A 22,676-nucleotide genomic window follows, 5' to 3' on the forward strand; every position below is an offset into this window, starting at 1 on the left:
CTCGATAGTGTTAGGCTAGGCCTGCACTGGAGACTTGAGTTGGAGTAGTAATGCATGAGTGTTATCTTGTTAAACCCACACTTTCCCCCCCTCTCATGGTGACAAGGTCTCAATCTTGAAAACGTCTTTGGATGCTTGCCCTTGCAGAGCACTGGTGTCAAGGTCTTGTCACCAGCTTCCCAAGCTCCGCGTTGGAATATGGGTGGGCTGGCTTTTGGCCACAGAATGGGAAGTCTTTAAAACATACAGGCTGTCTGCTAGTACAGTTTCTGCTTTGTTTCCCACCTGTTATAATGATGCACTTCATTTTAACCTTTTCATCAAAATGTCCTTGAATTTGTAAGACAACATAAGCTGCTTGTGAAAGAGCCATGGAGAAAAGTGCACTTGACCAAAGCACTGCTCTTGGTTTCTGTAGTGCTCCTTTTCCCTTGTCACAGTGCCTCTCCTCAGTAATTTTGTAGAGTCTCTTTGAGCATTTTTTGTGCACATTCCTCTGTTTTAATGCCCAGTGTTTAGCATCTTCCACCACTTAAACAATTCCAGTTTGGCATGAAGTCTTCCGCAAAAGATGCGCATATGAAATGCACAATGGCTGTGGCACTTCGCCAGCCTCTTTGAAGCAGGAGCCAGCTCTTGAGGGTCAGTCTCTTTCTTAAGAGTGTGTTGTAAAAAACTGCAGAGCTCTGTATCCAGATTCAGCCTGCTTCAATACTCTTTGCACAGCACCAGGCTAAATCTTAGTGGCACTCAGATGTCACCAGCTGATGGTGGTTGTACTACCATAAAGCTGCAGCATTGCTCTTGAGCAAGTATTTTGCAAAACAAACTGACTTTCCCTGTGTCCCTTTGTAATGATTTTAACTGTTTAAACTCATTTGTCTGAGACAAGGCTGTGCATGTATGGCAAAGTAATACCACCTTCAGTTTCTGAGGCTGAATAAGGGGCCATGATGAGCTTTCACATAAGAGCTTGATAGCATATGGTTCATGTACCTAAAGGAGAAAGGGAAGCAGGCTCAAGTCACATTTTGCAGGGACATAGAGGTGTATTTTTAAAGTAGAGTCCCTATTAACCATTTTTCCTCCCAAGGCCTCATGATTTTGCTGGAAGCTTTGTAATTCATGGCAGAACAGTAGTGTGGTGGTGTGCCCTTTCCCAAGCATATCCATTTATCTAACTAGAGACTACTCAGTTTTTCCACTGCTGCAGTAGGGCAGGATTGGGTGGGAGAAGGTGCTGTTTCTGGAACTAGGACTCTCTACCCCAGCAGGGAATGATTCAGAAAATCCAGAAAAAGAGCCAAACGCCAGAGACGGCATACACTATAACATAATGCCTATATTTGGAAGCTCTAAGTCACCTTTGATTTTTATGACCTTCTAAATTTTTTGGTTTTGGTGTTGGTCTCCTCCCTTGTTGGACAGATTTGAATAACTCAGTGCAAGTTAAATGAGCTGTTCATGTCCAGTTTTAATGACTCAGAAGAAATCAATGTTGCCACAGACACAGCATTCTCTGTGAGTCTTTCTCTTCCTGCAGAATTATAAGGAAACAGGCATCTTTTGAAAAATTGAAATCCTGTGACTGTGGACATTATACAGAGGATTTGCCCAACTTCAAAACAACTGAGCATAAGGTGAACTGGTTTGGATGAAGACATTATTGCTCTTAGCTAAATAGAATAAGAAATTAAATACTGAGAAGGAAAAGTACATTTTATCATTATATGAATTAAACTGAAATCTGACTCCCCCCCTTTTTTAATGCAGTCAACTGATTTTGGTTTGCTGTCTGTCAGAAGTGAGTTGCAACAACTGGTGTGATTTTTTTTGTGCATAAATATAAGGCACATACACACACACACGCTGCTTGCAGTAGTACTCTCTTCTGTTGCCTGAATTATCATGTAGCAAAGTGTTTGTCACAGCAGCAATCAGTGAAGGTGGAGGTGGTGACAAAGCCTGCTGGACTGTCACTCTGAGTTTTGAATGATTTTGGGAGTTTGGCTGCATTGCCACTGCATGTACCTGGTCTCTGTTAGTATTTATGTGTGGACAAGATTGCTGTGTTTAGTATAATTTAATATAGGTATTTGATTTACTGTTTCTTTATTCATTAGGCTACTATTGTGTAGTCATTATGTTCCTGGCAGTCCCAGGCCTTCTGTGGTTTCATCTCATGCATTTGGGAATTTGGGACATATTTTCAGCTCCTTGGTCTATTTTAAACTCTCTGTTAAAATTTAAAAAAAAAAAATAATAAAATCAACAAATAAGGGATTAGAACAGATTGATCCTTTTGAGCCATTTGCTCAATTAACCTTTGCCTCTCAGGAATCAGCTTTGATTCTGTTCAATCAAGTGCAATGTATTCCAGCCCTTAATAACCAGCATTTCTTCTGAGGACCTTGGAAATCTTCCCTGACTTCTACTTTTCTAACTGCTGCCACTCTCTTGGCATTGCACCAGTTTGCAGAGACCAAACTGGAGAAGGACAGGAAGAATAACAACAGGATATCAAGAGAAAAGGCCATAGGATGGCTTCTAACTTAGTCAAGTGTTTCTGAAAGTGTGGTTAGCACAGTGCTTGAGTCTTCAGTACTCTGTACCTCAGATGCAGGTTTATGAACCTAATGGTGAAATAAAGGACAATATTTACGTGTGCCTTGCATGCACCCAAAGTGACCCTTCTGTGACTTCCTCTAGTGTAAAAGTTGGAGGGAATCTTCAGAGAGACTTTATACAAGTAGAAATTATGTCCTGTCTCCTTCCCCCTTACCTGAGGAAAGGAAAGAATTAGGCCCAAGATCTCCTCTATGTGGAAAAAGAGGTGAATAGGACCCTTCCCTGTTGCTCCTAACCCACTCTATGATAGAACCCCTCAGAGTTTGCACAAGTGTCCTGAAAAAGCATCACTGCCTCTGCCTCACAGCTCAGGTGACACCTTTTCTGGGTAGATGGATAAGAGTGACATTTCTTTAGCCTTAGAGATTCTCCAAGTTTTGTGCAGCTCCCCTCTTAATTTTGCTGAGTGTGACCTGCTCTGCTTACTGATGTAGAGAAAGTCTGTATGCACAGCAGCTTGGATTTCATCCATTTGAAATACCATGGGTTGGGTGGTGTTTCCAAGTACATGGTCAAGCAGGCTTCCAGGTCTCATTATACATGGGCATTCACATGTTTTCTGCAGTTGGTTGTGGTTTGGGTCATTGTGAGTGGGTTTTATTCCCTTTCAGAATTCTAGGAAAAAGTTTGCTGTTCTTTCAGCTTTTTGGTTTTTCTCTCGTGCATTGGGAATACACAGTACTCAGAAGTTATGAATCATTGTTCTGTTCTTGCAATGATACAGCTGCACTGAAACCACAGCATCAGCTGAACATAAATCAGATCCTCAGTGCAAAGTTCATAGGTCCTGAAAAGTGATGGCTTTGCTGCAAGTTTAGGGCAGAGAATAGCAAGTAAAGAGCATCCCTGAACCCAAGGAATCACTGAAATAGGAAAGAAATGAACTATTTCAATTGCCTCCTGCCTGGTAATGCTGCTGTTCTTCCCCCTTCAGCTCTCAGTAGTAACCATCCATAATTCATGCTTTCCCTCTTCTAGTTCCATTACAGTTTCCTTTCTCCCCATGACAAATACTTCAATCACTCACATAATGTAATAGGATCCATGAATGCAAACATCAGGGTGGGAGTGTTTGTGTGGCCTGCACTACATTGCCAATTTGCTTGATGGATTTCAGCTTCTCTGCTCCTTCCATTTACTCCTGGTTCCCTTTCCAGCTGTGGTGCCTTGATCTGCTTTTTGGTTTCAGACCATGCTGCAGGCAAATCAGCATTGAATGACTAGGCATTGAAGAATATCTGCTTTCATCCCAGTGAGGAATCTGTGAAAAAATTAGCCCTAAATAAATTCATCTATGTATAGTTGTGTATATATATATATATGAATATTTCAAAAATTATATATAACATGCATATGATCTGTTTTATGTGTACCTCTAGTAGAGATAGATACAAATACATTTAATATGTAGGAAATGCAGCTGCCTGATTTTATCATAATTTCTTCTTACTGTAGATGCATTTTTCTTTTCCTGAGAATCTTCCAACATATTTTGTTGTGTCATTAGCTGGCAGTTAGTCCCAGAGCAATATGGCATGGTATTCCCATCCAAGCCCATCAGCCTGCCTCAGAAACTGCCCGGTGGCCTCAAGCAGCCGCTACTATGTGGCAGTGGACACAGTTTTTCCTTCCATTTAAGGAGTGATTGAGAAGATGCAGATGCTTTTATTGGAAAAGGAGAAACTGTGCTTTTTTTCCTCATCCGACTTCACAGAGGTAGATGAAGGAAATGTACGAGGCTGAAAGTCATTGAGCATGCTTTTCTTTCCTCCTGCTTTTTTTTTTATGGGGGTGTGAGTGAACACTGTCTTGGGGAGGAAAGACAACTTTGTAAATGGAATATGCCAGCAAAAATAAGATGGCTTTTTATAGTGCATGCATTGATGAAAGTCTTGAATGTTGCTCCTTCACTGTAAAGGCGCCCCACTTAAGTGACCCATTGCTCTGGTCAGTGTGGGCAGCCCCAAAAAAGGAGTGGCACAGATTCCTTTGCAGCCCCAAGGTGCTCAGACTTGCTCCCCCATCATCTCACCATGTTAAACATAGTCTGCCGTGCTGTTTGTGGGAGCCTGCTGTTCTTTCACCTACACTTGTGCGAGGTAATCATCACAGGGGCAGGGTCAGGAGGAAAAGCCTTGGGTCCATTAGGCATTAGCAGCAAGGAACAACTCCAGCAGCAGGTCTGTATTCAAAACAAACAGCCAAACAGCAAAGAAACCTCACCCCCACTCCCTCTATACACACCACCCCCACCACCTCCCCCCACATTTGTTTAAGCCACAAGATTTGTGTTTTCCTGTGTTTGTCACTTTTGGGCTGTTACCTTTCCCTGCTCTCCATGTATTTCTCTAAGCATCTGGCTATGCTTAAATCAATTAGAAAACAGTTAATCACAGCCCTTAACCTCAGGCTGTTGACAGCTGGGGCAGCAGGGACCACCACAGCCCTCACAAGGAGCACATACACGCATAGGTGGCTTCCCCATCCTTACTGTTACTCACCCTGTCATCTGGCAAGTGCTGAAGGAAAAACAGGGGCTGTGGTGTGAATGGTGATGAGCCTGCCCATTCAGCAGCAGAACTGGAGGCTTAGGTGAGGGATGGGGAGTGCTCCCTCCCAGGTACCATTAGCACAGCTCAGCTGCATTTTCTTTTTTCTCTTTTTAGTTCAACTCTCATGTTTTATGCACATCTCTTAGAGCAGGATAGATTTATGAGTAAGGCCGGTTTGGATAGGTTTGCAAATACAATTTTGGTGCACAAATTTGGTGGCCCAAGTGGTTTTGTCCTGTTCTTTTTGTTAACTAACTTGCACATGTCTGTCAGCAAGCACTTCAGTTACATGTATTCATGCTCTACTCTTAGATATGTGTTTCATAAAACTTCACTGTGGGCCATAATATATTTATGGAATCTTATCTCAAGTGCAAAGAGGAAGAGTTTGTGGACTAAAAGGAAGGGAGAAAGGAATTATTTAATGTTGCTCGAAATGGTTTGGGATTGAGTGGTTTTTGTATGGGCTATTTATAATAATGTCCGTGAGTCCAGCTGAAGCTGGAGGATTTGGTGCAGCTGTATGCTGAAGAAGGTGATAGAAAAGCCAGAGAAGTCAAATGGCATTTCTCAATGTTGTTAACTTTAGGCTTATGCACTGGCTGATAGAAAGCATGAGGCTTTTGGAAAAACTCGGGCCTCATGCAAAGTATGTATTTGAGCTTTTCTAGGCCACTGTTGTGAGGCCAAGTGTTCGTTTAAACACTTCAGTGAGTCTCTGATTGCTGAATGTAATGCTTCACCTTTTCCTCACTTTCTCCTCTTCCCCTTTCCTCGTAATTACCAGGCTCTGCACAGAATGGAAGCCTGAGCTCCACGCTGCGCTCAGTTCAGCAGACGTAGGTCAAGGTGCCCATTGATGATCTGCCCTGATAGTGGCAGCCAGGTGACCTGTGACCTGTAATGGCTGCAGTTCTAGTTCTGTGCATGAGTGGTCCAGAAACTGACTGTAATTCTAAAAACCTTCCTACCCCAAAAGCACCCTTCAAGCAGATTTTGGAGGAAGCAGCTTCTTTTCCTTAGGTGAAGACCAGAGGTTCATTCTGCATGGATGGATCTGGGATCTGCCTTGTGCAGCAGTCTCAGTCTATCCCATCTGCCTTGCTGCAGAGCCATAGGTTCACTGGTTTGCAGGCAGATGACCCTGTAGCACTTCTTCAGAAAGCCCCAACATTCCCCACTGCAAGAGCAGATAGGATTTTGTGGGCAATGTGAATTCAAGCTGGGAAGTGAAGCTCAGTTGAAATTAAACGCAGTCATGATGGCTCATGGTGAACAGCAATGCACCAGCCAGCAAGGGACCTATCTGCAAGTTTGCAGCATTGCAAAAGACTGCCAAAAAGTCTTAAATTACTCCTGGGTATGTGGGATTAGAAAGAGAAACCCAATGCTACTTGTTTTTGAGTGGGAAGGCTTTGAGGAAAGGATTGCAATGATACCCTGAGGCGTAGAAATGTGCTATAGGCAAATGTAGCTATAGGCATTTGCTCAGCACTGTGACTAATCTTCTGGAAACCAAAAGGAATTCCCTTAGTGGAGAATGCTGTGCGTCACCCATGGCCAAAAAAAGAGGGAGTCATGTGTTTCCTTGACAGCACATCATGTTTGCATATTTTCAGTGCTGGAGGAGAGTCCTTCATCCTGATCACTGCGTGTTTTCAAGTATTTTGAGTGTGCCTGGGGTGCCAGGATATTAATTTCAGTAGCTTTGTTTAGATAGATCATGTAAGTAATTCAGTCAGTGAGTATTTTTAATAGAGTTTCACATTCAAGCAGAGCAATTTTTATTATAGCTACTCATATGACAACTTTCTTAACCAGTATATTTTAAAGCTGGTAGGTTAGAGCTGGCTCTCCAGGAGCCATAGGGTTTCTTTGTGAAATATTATTTTTCTATGACTTTATTCATAAGTTAGTGTTTGCACAACACAGGTGATGATGAACAAAATAATGCCAAGGATATATATAAACAGAGTTTTTAAGTGTTGTAGACTGCAAGAACTTGGGCTTCAGCATTGGCTTTTGGTAACTCTGGCATTTCTTTTGAGATTTTTTTAATTGGAAACTTCCTCCCCTCCCCACCCTCCACCCGTTACTGACTTTATTCTCTTCTACTTTGAAATGCTTGGTGAGCAAAAAAGCTACAAACAGCAAATGAAGTTATGAGCTGCTCTCAGTGGTTGTAAGATTGCTGATGTAGCACCTAAATAAGCAGCCTGCTTTCTTTTTGAAGCATCAAACGACTAAAGAAGCAGCCTTGAAAGAAGCTGCATTTTCAAGCCGACATTGTATCAAGTAACACATACTAATGTTGCTTGGAACTGCTGGAAGAAATAGCAGTAAATAACTGGTTATCAAGAGCAATTTTCCAAGTAGTGGGCTGTAATCCAATGGACAGAGACAGCATCTGTGATAGTGCTTTAAGGAAAGAAGGAACTTACAGCTGGTTGGGTAAAGGCTGATAACTTGCATTTGCAGATTCCTTTTGACCAAGAAAGAATACCTGAGGTATTTTCAGGTGTCACTTGAGGAGAAAAGAGTAAAGTACTGGGCAAACATTGATCCTTAATTTGTAACAGCAGAGGAAGTATTTTTCTCTCCAGGAATCAAACCAATGTTGCTGCAAATGATGTAGCAACTTTGAATTGAGATTCAATTCTGAACCTGCATATGCAGTATCTCTGCAAGATGTAAACCCTTTGTATGGGTTCTTCACCTCTGAACAAGCATACAGCATCTCCATAATACTATGAAGTGAAGTAAAAAGATTCCTGCTTCCTGTTTCATTATGTGCTTCTGTGTGACTGGATACTTTGTTTTAAATAAATACATACCAGTTGAAAAAGTTCTTGTGGGACTTTACAGGTGTAAATGGGAAGGAAGGTAGGTTTTTACAGTGAGATGATTTTTGATGAAATTGGTACTTGGTTTTGGGGCAGTCTACATCTTTCTTCTGCAGCTATTGAGCATCAGATAACTCACAAATAATGTTCTAGAAATAAATTAGTCAATTGGTAGAAGCATCCGCAGCCTTGACTGATTTGATTAAGTAGTGAAAAAGTCTTAGCTTCAGGAAGAAAATGACAAAAGTAATATGCATACCCCCAAGCCACGTGCACACAGACTTGAAGCTGCCTTTGCAGCAGCCCAGGTGGCTGTGAGCACCCTGAATGCATCCACACGTGTGTTAGCCTACCTCCCTCTCCCCTGTCCAGTGTTCTTCTCAAGTGCACTGCAACAGAGGTGAGTCATCCAAAATTAACAGGTGACTTTTAAATTCAGAGACAGGTCTTGACTGTGGCTGCTTTGTTCCTGCATGGGTTATTGGACCTTTTTCTCCAAGGTGCATCAGCTGAGGCTCCTTCTGACTTGGACATAGCACTGCAGTGTTTTTTAAATGGAGCTGCCTTCCTTGCTTGCTGCCCAGCCCATCTTTATTTTGTATGCTGGCTGAATTACAAGGAAAATTATGTTTAAAAATACTTTGTATTGGTTTTGTACTTTCCCTAAGTGCCTTCCAGTTCAGCTGAATGTGTGTGTGTGTGTGTGCACCAAACAGTAACACCAAATCACATGTCCCCTGCCACCATAGTGGTTGGGCTTTAATGGAATACCTTTTTCATTCTCCAGATTATCCCATTGTTTTCTGAACCATCTCCATCCTCTTTGTCTTAGTAGTAATAGTCTCTGCAGACTAGAAATGTATTGTCTGTGGCTATTTTATAATTCATTGGATATAGGCTTTTTATGATACCTTGAAGACACTGAAAGCTACAAGTCCATTAAAGTGGAAGCACATTGGTGTTTAGGGATTAGGCTGTGAATACCTGCAGTGGAAAGCCATAGAAAGACAGGACTAGAACTATGCTTTGCCAGCTGCTGTTGCAGGATGGATGTACATAATTAGCATATAAGGTACCAGTGGATGCTCAAGAATTATGCAATATTGCTATGGGGTTTTGAAAGGTTAATAAAACTTTTTCTATTATATCCTTTGGCAGACTTCTTTGTTGACTATTCACACCTTCTTGAATATGAGCTTTTAACTGTACTGGCTTTTTATTGTGTCTGTGTGCAGGGTGGTGAGAGTAATTTAAACAATATTTATATGCATAATTTGATTCTTCTATTGCCATGCAAATGTTTTTGTATCCCTGGGTAAAGGAAATTATCCTCTGAAGCCCAAGGATAATATATTAAGTGACAGGGTTGAAGGCTGGATAAAGAAAGTGAGCCTGTGGAGTTCCAATACAGGGCTAGAATCCTGCTTGAGTGGCTCCCATAGCCTTGTTGAAGTGAGTGTAATTCAGTGTGCAGGATTTAGCCCCTAGAAGTAAACTTAAAAAAGATTCAGTAGGTGAAGAAATTTGGGATTGATGAGCAATGGGCATTACAAGAACAATAGTTGTGTATTGTCTTTCCACCATACTTTTAAACAGCAGTGCACATTTCCCTCATCTCTCCCTCAAATTTCTTGAGCTGGGTTGTCTTAATCACTGAACCTCATATTTAATGTAAATCCTTGGGAATGGCTTTTTGGGACTCATAGAAACCCATTTACACAGAGGAACAAAGTTGACTACAACTGATGGAAATGTCTAGAATATTTTTCTGTGTTTGTCATTCAGAAGATCCTTTGGTGTTAATTTGGGATATTACAAAAGTAATGACTGATGCAGTTTCTCTGTAAGGCAAATTCAGACATGCTTGTAATTTGGAAACCAAAAAATCTGCTTGTGATGGCTAATTCAAGGCAAACAAAGTGACATTGTCTCTATTTATTTTGTTACATCATGAGCATTTCTTGTATTTCTTTTTTCAAGAGAGAAGATAAAATGAGAGCTTTAGTTCTGCTGTTTCTTTGATTTCTGTAATGCTTGCAGTGGAGTGATTAATTCTCTTTTTCTTTCTGTTTTTTCTTACAGTATCAAGCTTCTGGCTGTGCAGGAGCTGGCTGACAGAGAAGCATTGGAAAAGGTACTAAAAAATGCATCTACTGCAACTATTGTAACACGTTTAAGCTCTTAAAGCCCTCTGTGTTAGTTGTGCTTCCTTACTTCATGGAATACCATGCTGCATAAAATAGGACATCTTCCTAGCTACATGGTGCATGAAGGTAGAGGGTCAATATTTTGTCTAACCTGACCACGTGCTTGTGGTGTTTTCTGATTTTACAGCAAGTTTGGGGTAAGCAATGCTTAATAATAAGCAGTAACTAATAAAATACAGTGTTGCCCTTCACCCAAGGGTATTGCAAGCACAGCAGGCTCAGGTCAGGTACACAGAAGAAATTATTTACTGTAAGGGTGAGAAGGCACTTGAACAGGTTCCTCAAGCCTGTGGATGCCTCATTCCTGGAAGTCTTCAGTGCCAGGTTGGATGGGGCTCTGAGCTACCTGGTCTGGTCAACAGGTTTCCCTGCCCATGCAGGGGGGTTGGAACTAGATGATCTTTTAAGGTCCCTTCCAACCTAAATTGTTCTATGATGGCCTTCTTCTGGATGAAGAACCAAATTTCTTACTACTTCATGATTCTTCTGGCCTGGCATGACCAGTGCCATGGACTCCCAGTGTCCATACTGGGACCAGTGGCTTCCCTTCACTTTCTACACTACTTCACCTGCAAGAGCAAGGAGCCAGCTGTGAGGAAGCACGGGAAACTTTTTAGGATGCAAAGAAAACAACTGGATTCTGAGCCCTGTTGTAAAAACTGCTGTCTTAGAGCGGGCACTGAGCTGGTCCTGACCCGAGTAGCCCCTCTGTACCTATGGGTGCTGGCAAGGCTTGTGGAGGAAGGAGCAACTCTTCTCCTGGCTTGAGCACATCCTTGTCTGTCTGTAAAGGAGAAGGTCCTGCAGTTCTGTGTTCAGGCTGCACCTTCTGGGTACTCTAGACATAATGAGTAAAATGAAATACAGCAGTAATGGGTGCTTCAACCTTGTGCTTTGCCACTGACCAGAGATGCATTTCACTGAGGTACTCCATACACCCCAGTTAATTCACATGGGGCATCTCTTCTCTGGTGTTCGTGAACTCTGATTTTGACATGAAGAGGTAGGTTTTGGTAATGGGCAGTAACAGAGGACTGTGCAGGAGACATTGCAGTTTTTTGCACCTGAACAGGACATGGTTCTCAAGCACTCATTGTGCAAAACAGGTTGATATTAGCAAATTTTCATAGGTTGTAGCAGTCAGATTTTGTGGCTCCTCACACCCTGTACACTTCCCACCTTTCCAACGGACCCATCCCTCCATTTGGCCCAATGCCTCCAAAAACATGGCCTGGCAAGGTTAAGTGACTTCAGCCTGGTGGGAGTGGCAGTTTGAGGCATTGTCTGGAGCGCTTCAGGAAGCTCTTCAGAATGGCTCAGCCTCAGAGAAATGATCTTTCTAAATTGAGCGCTGTGAATATTTGATATCTGCTTTCATGCAATGCCAAGCTTAAAGAATTTTAAAAGGCCAGTTTAGCCCTATGGAAAATAACAGGCTTGAATTATGTAAGTTCAAAGAAATTTGCTTTATTTTTTAAGTACAGGAGGGGAAAGAAACCCACAGAATAGAACAAAATGCCTTGTCCAGCCTGCTTGCAGTCAGATTTTGAGAACACTGTGCTGAGTTTTGTATTCTTAAGTAATTATTTATCAGCATTATACTGCAGGAATGCAGAATATTATTAAATTATAATATCTTAAAATTTATTCTAAGGTGGGTTTTTTTGGTTTTTGAAGGAAAGTTTCCTTTAAAGTAGCTCTGGACATAACTTAAAACTTTTTCCTGTGGGACACTTTCCAGTCTGTTGTAGATGGTTTTTAACTTTGGAATTTTTCTTGTTCCTAAAATTTGCTGTCCAGCTTTGAAAGTGTTCTTATATATTTTTGACACTTGCATGGAATCCCAGAGTGAGCAGAAGCACCCTGCTGAACAGCAGTGCCCCCCTGAACAGGCTTGGGGGCTGCAGATTAGCTCTATGAATTCACACTGAAGTTAAGCATGTGCAGCTAGTCTCTTGAGAACCAGGGCCTCGAGATAAAATGATATGTCATAAAATTATTCTGGCCATGAATAATGCAAGCAGCCTGTGAGGTGAGGCACATGAAGCCAGTGCACTGTTGGAACAGGCTGGGAGAACTTGCTTGAACTGTTGGGGTCTTGCTTTCTGGAGAAGGATTTTGTGCCACTCTATCTTAGGTACTTCAGTATCTTTAAATGTTTCTGCCACCTTGGCTATTGAAAATGAACTGGACACACTGTGAGAAGGTTTGTGTCCTGCAAAGACTCCGTTTCTTTAATTTCCTAAACCCCAGTGTTTTGGAAAATTGGGCCAAAATGGCCCTTTAAGCCAAAGATCTACTGCACTTGGTGGCATTTATGCCTGGCGTTGCCAGAACAGGAGGGTTGATTGGCAGGGTTTAATTACAGCCTGTCCTGGATTGGGACAAGCCTGACTGACCCTTGGATGCTGCTCATGAGCTGTTTTGTTTTTTTGGTTTTTTTTTCTTATGGGGTGCCACAGGTTCCTGTAAGGACCACAGATGGGGTGCTTGTGGAGCTGAACATCAGCACCATGCTTCTTGTTAGGAGAAATGGGAAAATAATAATTTATTACCGTGAACCAGGTCACTTAAAAAGAACAAGAGCCTTAACCTGGAGAAAATTCTGGGTCAGAGGTGGGTTTGTTTGTGTTTGTTTTGGCCATAGCCCATCAGATCCATTCCAGAACAGGCTCCACGTGAGTAATCTTGCAGGCAGCTTAAAACCAAGCCCATGCTTACCTGTATTTTGTCCTACCTTGAGCCTTCAAATCGATGTGTTTGCCTCCCCTGCCCTCTTGCTGAGCTGGCCCTGCTGCTGTGGGGCTGCGTTACTTCCACGCCTTCCTTTCAGAAGTGCTGCTGGTGTTTGCTGAGGGCAGGGAAGAGCACAGATGGCAAGATGCCATTGGGAGGGCTCCCAGTCGTGCCAGCCTCGTCCCCACAAGGGTTCAAGGCCGCTCAGGCTTTAGAAAGAGGTATCCCAGGCACGCAGGCTTGTCGGTGCCGAGCCCTGCATGGAACATCTCTTCCAGAAGCACAGCTCTGGGAGACACTCCCAGCGACACTCTTGCCCCACTGTGTTTTTGAGTACTTTATCTAATTTTGGCAAGCCCTTAATTGCAGAAGAAGAATTCTACTTGGCAAATGTTAATTGTATTTATTTGGGGTAGGGGAAAAAATAATTCTCCCAAGGAACATGCTGTTTTTATAGTTTAAAAATAAATCTGTGTAAGTAATTAGGTTGAACTGCCTAGCCAGGTGACATTTCACATTGGTTACTGTTTTAGCATTTAAATCCGTAGCCCTTTTCCATAGGGAAGCACGTGCACCAAAGCAATTGTTCTTATTGGTGCTTGGTGCCAGTAAGTTGTGCTCCTGCACATATAATAGTTATACATCTTACAAGAAAAATAAAAACATTCTTTGCATTCTAAGCATTTCCTCATGCATTTTTCAGGAGTTAGGAGGGGCTCTTGAGCTCATTTCTCCTTCAGAGGTGGGTTATAGAGGAAAGTTAAATAATTTGTATAGTTCAATAAACCCTGACAGCTTTTTAAAAGGTAAGCCTGCTTTGTGAACAAGCAACAGCAACCCATTATTTTATTATTTGTGTATTAAAACATAAATGCATCTGCTGTTACTCGAGATGACAAAGGACTGTCCACTTGACAGAGAAGTTTGTTGGCTTCTCATCTAGGAAACACAAATCATGTGATTTTGATCTGCAGTTTGTAAAGTATGGAATTCATCTGCAAAGAGATAATTGTTTCACCTGAAGTTGGAAGAGACCTACTTAGACTGCTGTGAAACACACTAGGTGGGCTGAAGGACAGTAGAAATTGGGGTGAGAATTTTGGTTTTGTTCAGGGATGATGTTCTTGAAGTTGACAATAACTCGCAGCTAGAAAATCAGTGTGAGTAATATAAGTTTCAGTATTAAGGTCTGCCTATAACAATGATGGCAGATTTATGTGAGCTGTGTCCAAGAGGTCAGTGAAAACAAAGTGAAAAGAACAAAACAATTATCAGTAGGCTTTCACTGTCTGTGTGGGGATTTTCACCTTCACTGGAGAAGTTTTGGAGGTCACAAATCAAGAGATATTGAAAGTCTTTCACCTGGTGCCTCTGAAGCACAGAATGCATGCTCTGGACACGAGGATAGGCAGCCATGCACCTTCTCAATACAGGAAGGGACCTCTTCTGTCTGCTGGCCTAACCTTACTGGGTCATCCACTGGGAATTTCTGCTGGAGATGATAGAATGAGGAGCCTTCTCCTCCAGATAGATCCCCCCTGCATCTAAAGAGCTATTTCTCTTTCTTCATATTTACAATGTTTCATTAAATGGAAAACTTAGTTCTGTAAGCAAGCAATCTCTACAATCTGTGCTCATTTTTTGACTTTTCCCACCTCCTTCAGCAGTACTAATGGCTGGAGTTGTCTTCCATGATGTGGAATCAGTTCCCTGGATTTCCTCACCCATAGGAAAGACCAGATGTCTGTATCTGGGAAATACTTGCTAAATTCAGCCCCTTCCCATCACACAGAATTTTCACACTGTACATGAGGAATCAGTGAAGCACAACTGGGGTGATACTGAGGAGGTGGCATTCTTTTACTAGAAGAAACTTAACATGCCTGCCATTGATCAGAAGCGGCTTTTGTGTCAGGGGAAATTCAGTGACTACTGTTGAACAATTTTACAGGGTAAAATTCCTACAGATGTAGGAGATGAGGCAAGAAAGGGGGGTTTGTTTCTTTTTAGTAGCATTGCTCTGCTGGTGCAATTTCAGCTGCAGTCAAAAAGAGGTTTGTAAAATGCTGAGCTGCCCTGTGTGTTCCCTGCTGTAGCCGCCTTCTTTTTGCACAGCACATGGAGAATTTTAACTAAAAATTTGCTTTTGTTTTCTTAATCCAGTGTACTGTTTCCTCCAGATATTATCAGAACATAAAAAGTATGACGTCAATTGAGGTTCCAGAATTTCCAGTATGAAATGCATCTGCTGGAGGTTTTTATTTATCTTTTGTCTGCTTTTGAGTAGATTGAGCCAGATCAGTGTTTAATCATGATTAGGCCCATTGTAATCTCTGTTCTTTATAAAATCCCTCTCTGAGCAGAGCAGGTTGTTTATTTGTGAAAGGTTATCCCTAGGAGCTTTTCCGTGTTTGAAAGAGAGGTGCTGTTTTTCATTTGCAGGGGTAAACATAGGCACATCACATTTTGCTTGCATGGATGTAAATGTGGTCGTGTGTGCATTTGATGTGATTATTTTTTTTATTTCTTTTTTTAATGTAGCCCAGAGATGCAGTCAGTCTGGGACTGAGTCTTTGTGTGCATATTTTTAATTGCCATAATCCTTCTGTACAGTGTGAGCCCTATCTTGCAATCTTGCTTTGGGCTGTTGGTTATAAAAGATCATAAGGCGATTTGCAATGAATTAATTAGTTGCTGTAAAGGACTCATATTTACTTAGACCTATCCTTTCCAGAAATCAGTTGACCCCTTTGAAAATCAGATGCATTTGGATGTCCTCTAGAGTCAGGTAACAAAACAGCAGTCTTGCTTTCAGAGATCAGGAAAAGGAGATGTCAACCTGGCCACTGACTCAGTCAGGACATTTGATCAGTTTCTTCCAGCCGTGTCACTGCCTCATTTTTCTGCTCCCCACTTCTAGAGAGGATAGCTGGAGTCAAGTCTCTGAGCTATGGGATGTACTTCTGCAGAATTCATCAGCTGATGTAGGTCTTCCTGCCCTGTTCCTTCAAAGCCACCATGGATTCAGAGATTGACCACATAGAGTAAAAGAAGATTTTTCCAAATCATCCCACTGATTTTGCTTTAATTCTTTTTCTCACCTTATTCCCTATTGCTTTACCCTCTTGCTTTCCCACACCCTCCCTGTGTTCCCCCCTCTCTCCCTTGTCTTGCTCTTCTAAGTGAGTGCAGGTAATACTCAGGAATACAAAGTATTAATTTGTTTCGGACTTCACCCTATGGGGTCATGAAATTTCTGAGCGAAGGGAAGAAGAGCTGTAATTGGAAAGGAATAATTTTTGGCTGAGTGGAGCTGCAAATGACGTAGCATTACTTATTAAATGTGTGGCTTTTTTGGCATTATCGTATCTACTAAATTGCCTTAGGAACACTGTAGCTAGACTGTGTTTGCTTCTGGCCTTTCATATTTTCCTCCTTTCTGTCCTCTAGGAAGGATCTAGATGGCTGGAAGTTTAAGGGCATGTGTTGGTGGACCTTACAGTTCTGGCCAGGTCCATGAGGATTTCAGTAGCTCTCTGCAGGAAGACCTATCTCTGCATGGTCTTTACAGGCCCCTCACCTGCAAACTATCATCACCTGGTCAGCAGCATTGGAAGCACAGGCTTTCATCTTCTAGGATTTCTGGTGTCTTTGATCTTGGCTGGTTTTTTTTTTCTCTGTAGCTGCATTGCACATCTCTTTTCTGATGATCAGTGGACTTCAATAAACAAAACATTAGAAGCCATGCTATACATGCCACAGGGAGCTACAGAGAGCACAAATTCTCTTAAAATGCTGTCCCTTATTAGGTGCCCTCTTCTTCCCTAGAGCACAGCTCTGCCTCTCTGAGCAGTTGCCGCCTATGGAGATTGCTTGTTCCAGTAACTTGGCATTTTTTGTAAATTATTTGGTCTTATCCCTGAACATAAGCCAAACTCACCCAATAGTGAAGTCATTCTCTACACTTCCAGAGCAGGGAGAAAGAGAAAATATGTGTTTATAAGTGCTGGCAAGTGTTAAGATTTGGTCGTGGGTGGTAGAAGTAAGAGGGGGCTTAGTCCTTTTTCCTTGATTTCTTCTAGAAGATGGTAGAAGGCAAAGCAAGTTCAAAGAACTGGAATAGTTTTGAATACTCAGCAATTTGAGGAAGAGTGTGTTTGGGGTTTGTTGCTTTTTTTTTCCTTTTTAATATATTGACATAGCACCAAGGGTGTTTTAATGTCATCACAAATGATTTTTGGTAGTAATGCATATGCTCTCCATGGGAAGCCAGAATCCATGGCATCTGTTGGAGCAGAATTTTGGTCAGGGTTGAAGGACAGTCCTGGAGACTCTGTGAAGGGCATGCTAGTAAGAACACACAGAAAAACATGTATTATTACTCATAGAAACTTATAAATAAAGAATGAGTTGTTTCAGAGGGGAATCAGTGTCAGATTGGGCTTTTTAAATTAAGGGCTAAAGCTGTAAAAACAAAAAAGAAAGGAGTATGAGATTTTTTTTATTTTTTATTTTTCTTATAAGGTAGGATAACATTATTGCTAGTGCTAGTTCCAGAGAATAAGCATTATTAAAAAAAAAAGGAATTAGTAGGTGAGGCAGATTTAAATAACTTTACAAAAGTGTTCTGTAGGGTGGTGTAATCAATGCCTGAAGGAAGAACAAATATTTGAGGCTAGCAACAGTTGTGAGTCATATTAGATGTTTCTTTCTTCCTTATTTTTGTGTTCTTACTGTGGGAAGGAATGCTTGCTCTAAGCAGAGATGTAAATCAGCTGGGGAAAACAGTAATACTAACAGTAGGAAAGAAATGAAGCCACATAACACCCAACTCACTTACTATTGCCTCTAGATATTAATGAAGTTTTATTATGAGGATGGAGGGAGACCTAAGCTTCCATGCTAGAGAAGCTTTCCTTGATTAATAAGATTCAAATATTGTGATTTTCCTGTTCCCTTTCAGTTTTATTTGTTCTTCTTTTGCATTAGCACATTTTCCCCCCCTCCTCTTTTCCTCTGGCTGAAGGTGGTATGCAGATGAGGAGATTCAGATGAGGGCAGATCGATACAGCTCAATGGTCAGTTGCTTTGTGGTGAATAAGATACTGTTTCTTATCACTTTTGTATCTCGTGTTTCATAGGATGATTTTCTATTTGCTTTTTGTATGAAGGGCTAGGTTCTGATAAACTCATTGTCACCTCGTGCACTCCCAGTATTTCCTGGGTGAGTAAGGTTGTATTCACAGTGGTGTCATTTTACACCACACCGCAGAAATTCATTCCTGGGTTTCATGGGAAAATAATCAATCCAGGATTAAGCATAAAAAACCAAACCTCCACGCTTCTAACAAAAACCAAAAAACCTTTCCCAAACAAACAAAAATCACCCACCAAACCCCCACAACCAGTAAACATTCAAAGCCGACACAAACAAAAACCATAAAACGGTGTTCCCAGGAAGCCCCTGACTCCTGGTTGCCCAGTACCTGATATCCAGCCCAAATGAACACGTAGTTTAGGTCTCCAGACATCTGCTGCATGGATGTTTGTGATTTTCATGTTTCTGTGATTTTAGCACAGCTACTCAGTTGAGCTGGGTACTATTTGATAACAGCATAATGTAAGTACTTAAATGCTCAATTTTGGTAAAACCAGCTTGATGAAAAAGATATTCTCACAGTCACCAGGGCTTCTTTTTATTCCTTTTTTTTTTTTTTATCATGTCAGTCCCCTTGGCATGCCATTTTACCTGTTAATGATTATAGTGCCTACTTACGAAGTATAAAACCGTATCTTGAAAAGACTTCAAGAATGAATTTGTGACCATCCTTGATGACCTCTTGAGCCTTAGTTTATGAATTATGTTTAAAATAAAAAAAGTCTTTAGGAATATGAAAGGAAGTAGTCAGGAAACGTCTTCTTACAGATGAGTCTATTCCACAAGGTACAAGGAAAAACCTCAGCTTGTGAATGGAAACATGAAAAATTAGGAACCCACAAATATTCTACGTGGAGGCCTGGTAGATATGGCTGTCTTCTTCCACAGGGAAAAGGCAGCATAGATTTTGACCAAGCTTCTGTATAAACACCTTTCCATTAAATGGCAAACTGGATGAAAGATAGTGAGTATTCAACTTTGACAATAGGAAGCTGAACATCCCATAATTCTTCACTAGTACCCCCAGCACTAAAAATGTGTTAGAGGAGTTATGTATTTCATCTTTCAGTTGTTGTTTTGCTGCTCTGCACCAAAGGTTCTTCCTTGTCTTCCTTTTGAAGATCTATAAAAAGACACTGTTTATATAAATAATCACCTTTGTTTAGGGTGAAGGTAGGCAAACAGGCCAGTGAATGATCTGCATTGTTGTCCTGGTAACAGAGTGTTTAAAGGCAAGCAAAGAACTGGGTATATGGGCAGCAATCTGTTTTTTTAATCATATATTCAAAGATTACAACAGTAATTTCCTCTTAGATACTACAGAGAATTAAGCATTTGGGTGGCCATGGTGAGCTATAATTCATCTGGGAGGGCAGTGTAGAAAGTCACTGCTAAGTTTTTCCAAAGCAAGTACTCAAAAGGGAAAGCAAGTACCTTGGGAGTGAAAACTTAGGCTCCTACCACTCCCCAATGGATCACGTAAAGCCTGACAAAGGAAAAAAAGAAAAAAGTGATCTGATTCCAACAAGTTTGTATATGGAAACAAACCATCACACACTTTTGATAACTGAGATAATGTTAAGCTTATCAGCATAATTATTTCCGGCACATTCCCAAAGTACAATGGGTGAGCAACGCAGCAGCAGCAGGAGAGGGGCGTGTGTCCAGCTGGATCCACATCCATGGGCTGGCTCAAAAGAGAGTCAGGCTCATGAAGGGGCTTAGATACCTGATGTGGGAAACAATGCCTTCAGTTTGAAAAACCTTCCAATCCTGCCAAGCATCATTCAGCTGCTGCCTAACCCCAGGGTGCCTTAGATGATGGTCTCCTCTGATGCCTTGCTGAGCAGTGCCTCTCTGCAGACATGGAATTACCCACCTCTGAAGGAGGCAGAGGGACTGGAACACTTAGTTTCTAGCCTATGTATAGCTAGGCTTGAAAAATGATCCTTCCTCATCCCATCTCCTCTATGAAGCTCAGTCCTGAAGGTTTCCGTTCTTAAAAGTATAAAGCTTAGAAGTGGTTTTTGCAGCAAAGCTGGGAATTCAGGTCACCACAAGGCTAACAGGGGTGAGGCTGAAGTGTGGTTAAGTGTTTGCTTTGTGGTCCATAACATAGGGCCTGGAGCTGTCATTCCAGAGCTTAGTGAGAACCTGATCTTCAGAGGAAAGAAATCCTTCCTCTGAATTACTGGTGTGCTCTGTAAGAAGCAGAAGCAGCACATTTTCCAGGAAAAAAATGAGTCCTTCCTGAGTTGAGGAAAAAGCCATAGGTGCCTTCAGATGGACCAAGCTTTTGGACCCAAATTTGCACGTTATCTTAACAAATGAGCTTTGTATGTCCATAGTACACAAAGGTATATGGAGGTGGTGACTGTGCCTATGGGTCCTGTATTATATCTGAAGAAAGACAAGAGATTAATATCTGGCTGTGCTGAAGGGCTCAGCCTTGGTTTCACTTCTCGCAGTGAGTCTATAGAGCTTTTTTGAAGGGTGAATTAGGTAATGTTTGTGAAGAATGTGGAGGGTAGCAAGAATTTATTTGGTCATGAATCTAGATGTTTTGATTTAGTTCTAGGAACAACAAACCAGCACTGAAAGGATGGGAAGGTATTGCCCCAGGGCTCAATGACCCAGTACAAATAGGACATGTTGGCATGGCCAAAGGGGAAGATAAGTTTTCCAGACATGAATCTATGGCCTTTGCCTGTTCAGTGGATTGATTCCTTTTTTTCCCTTTGTCTTAGAATTTTTCTCCCAAACTATTAAATTTTTAAAAACTATTTCCTCAGCTCTAACATCATTGTAGAATTTTGTACAATATGGAGAAAGAGGAGACTTTTTCCATTGCAAATATATGGTTAAGACTGAAACTGATTCCCTGAAGGGGGTTTGTTCTCCTTTGAAAATACTCATAATTACCTGCCTGTCAGACCCCCATCTGCCTTTGTGTAATATCAATGCACGAACAACACAAGCAGTAAAGGTTATGTAGTCTTTAATGAAATCTTCCTGCAAGGGAGTATTTGAATGGGCATGTGAAAATTGTTATAACTTAACAGAGGTTCACCCCAGTTTTCCCACACGCTGCTTATGTGGAATAGAGCCGGTGAGTGCATCCCGCGTGGCAGGGGATGCATCTCATTCTCATGTGTGTATTTTTCGACTGTGTTGCAAACAGGAAAGGGATATGCTTGAGAGAAAGGCAAACAAGCAATGAAGGCCTGAGACAACATTCTTGTCAGTGGGAAATTGGACCCAGTGATGAGTCTCAGTTTTGGGCTTTAATCATAATGCTTCCTTCCGTGCTGTTACATTCGGTCATAGGAGAATCCAGATGTTACTGAAACACCTGATGCTCCTCTGTGTCCCCTTCCTGAGTTGCTCCAGCCTGTGGGAAGTGCATTCAGTGTTACCCAGCTGCAGAAGTGTGCTGAGCATCCTGGCCCTGCTGCGTCTTTCATCTCCTCTTGACTTGCCTTGTGCTGTCACGTGTGCTCACACCAGGGCAGCAGTCCTGAAGCCTCTGACCTTTCCCTACCTCTACCTTAATAGCCAGTACAATAAAATACAGCACCCACAAGTCTCTTCACCACCCAACTCTGCTTTTCCTCCTCACAAACCTGACCTAACAAAACACTCATCTTCTGGAAATCAAATCGGAAGTTTTGCTTGAAAACCAAAGATGTTGGTTTCAGGTTCTCGGAAAATTTTGTAATGTTTCTGCTCCTGGGTTTCTGGGTCAGGCTTCATTAGGATGAACCAACTGTAACTATGTCCTGTGGTAGATTTGGATTTGGATTATGGGTGTTGAAGTCTGCTTTTTTAATTAGAAATAAAAGTACAGTCCATTTGGGTGAATAAAGAAGGGTAATGTGCATTTAGTTTGTAATTTATACAGTACATGACAGAGCAGGGAAGTCAAGTATGTATTAAAGGATGGATTAAAAATGAGCATTGCCAGATGGTCTCATGAAGCCACTGTCACTTTTGTTGTGTCTTCTGTCAGAGATATATTAGATCATATTTCAGGATGGAATTTTTATTGGAGAGTGCTGTAGGCCTCAAGTGCCACTGCTGAATTTACAAGGTCTGTCTTAGAGCTCTTCTGCTTACCCTTCCTGGATGCACCAAGTCCATCATACTGGGAGATGCTCCGTAGCACAAAACAGCCCTTACCTCAAACTGCAAGTGTCTTTCCCCATGGAGAGACAAATCTTTGTTAATAGGACACCTCCACATAGCTGAGATGATAAGGAATTGATAGAAGTTTCTTACTTATCTCTGGTGTTCATTAAAGCTGCTCCCTCTAGTGCTTATTAAAAGAAAAGTAATTGCATATGTAACACCTGAAAAGGGAAAATTTATTTGGTTGTTCTCATCTCTCTTCTCCATTAAAAGGAACCAAAATCACCTTTTCTTTGATGAAGCAAGTAGTTGTTTATCTCAACTGCAGTGCCCTTTTGGCCTGACAGCTTCTGTGGCAGTTAACCAAAATGGATATTTAATGGCTTTCAGTGCCTTTCTGAAGTTCAGGTGATGATTACTGCAC

General features: G+C 41.6%; 1 protein-coding gene across 1 annotated transcript in view; it reads left to right on the plus strand.

The window, feature by feature from the left end:
* EEPD1 (endonuclease/exonuclease/phosphatase family domain containing 1) overlaps window positions 1-22,676 on the plus strand; it is a 62,170-nt gene that overhangs the window by 22,668 nt on the left and 16,826 nt on the right. Inside the window, exon 2 of the mRNA XM_058830294.1 lies at window positions 10,106-10,157. Within this exon, the coding sequence (XP_058686277.1) occupies window positions 10,106-10,157 (52 nt within the window). The remainder of the gene's footprint in view (window positions 1-10,105; window positions 10,158-22,676) is intronic.

The sequence above is a fragment of the Poecile atricapillus genome, chromosome 2 (assembly GCF_030490865.1).
Source record: "Poecile atricapillus isolate bPoeAtr1 chromosome 2, bPoeAtr1.hap1, whole genome shotgun sequence".
NCBI lineage: Eukaryota > Metazoa > Chordata > Aves > Passeriformes > Paridae > Poecile > Poecile atricapillus.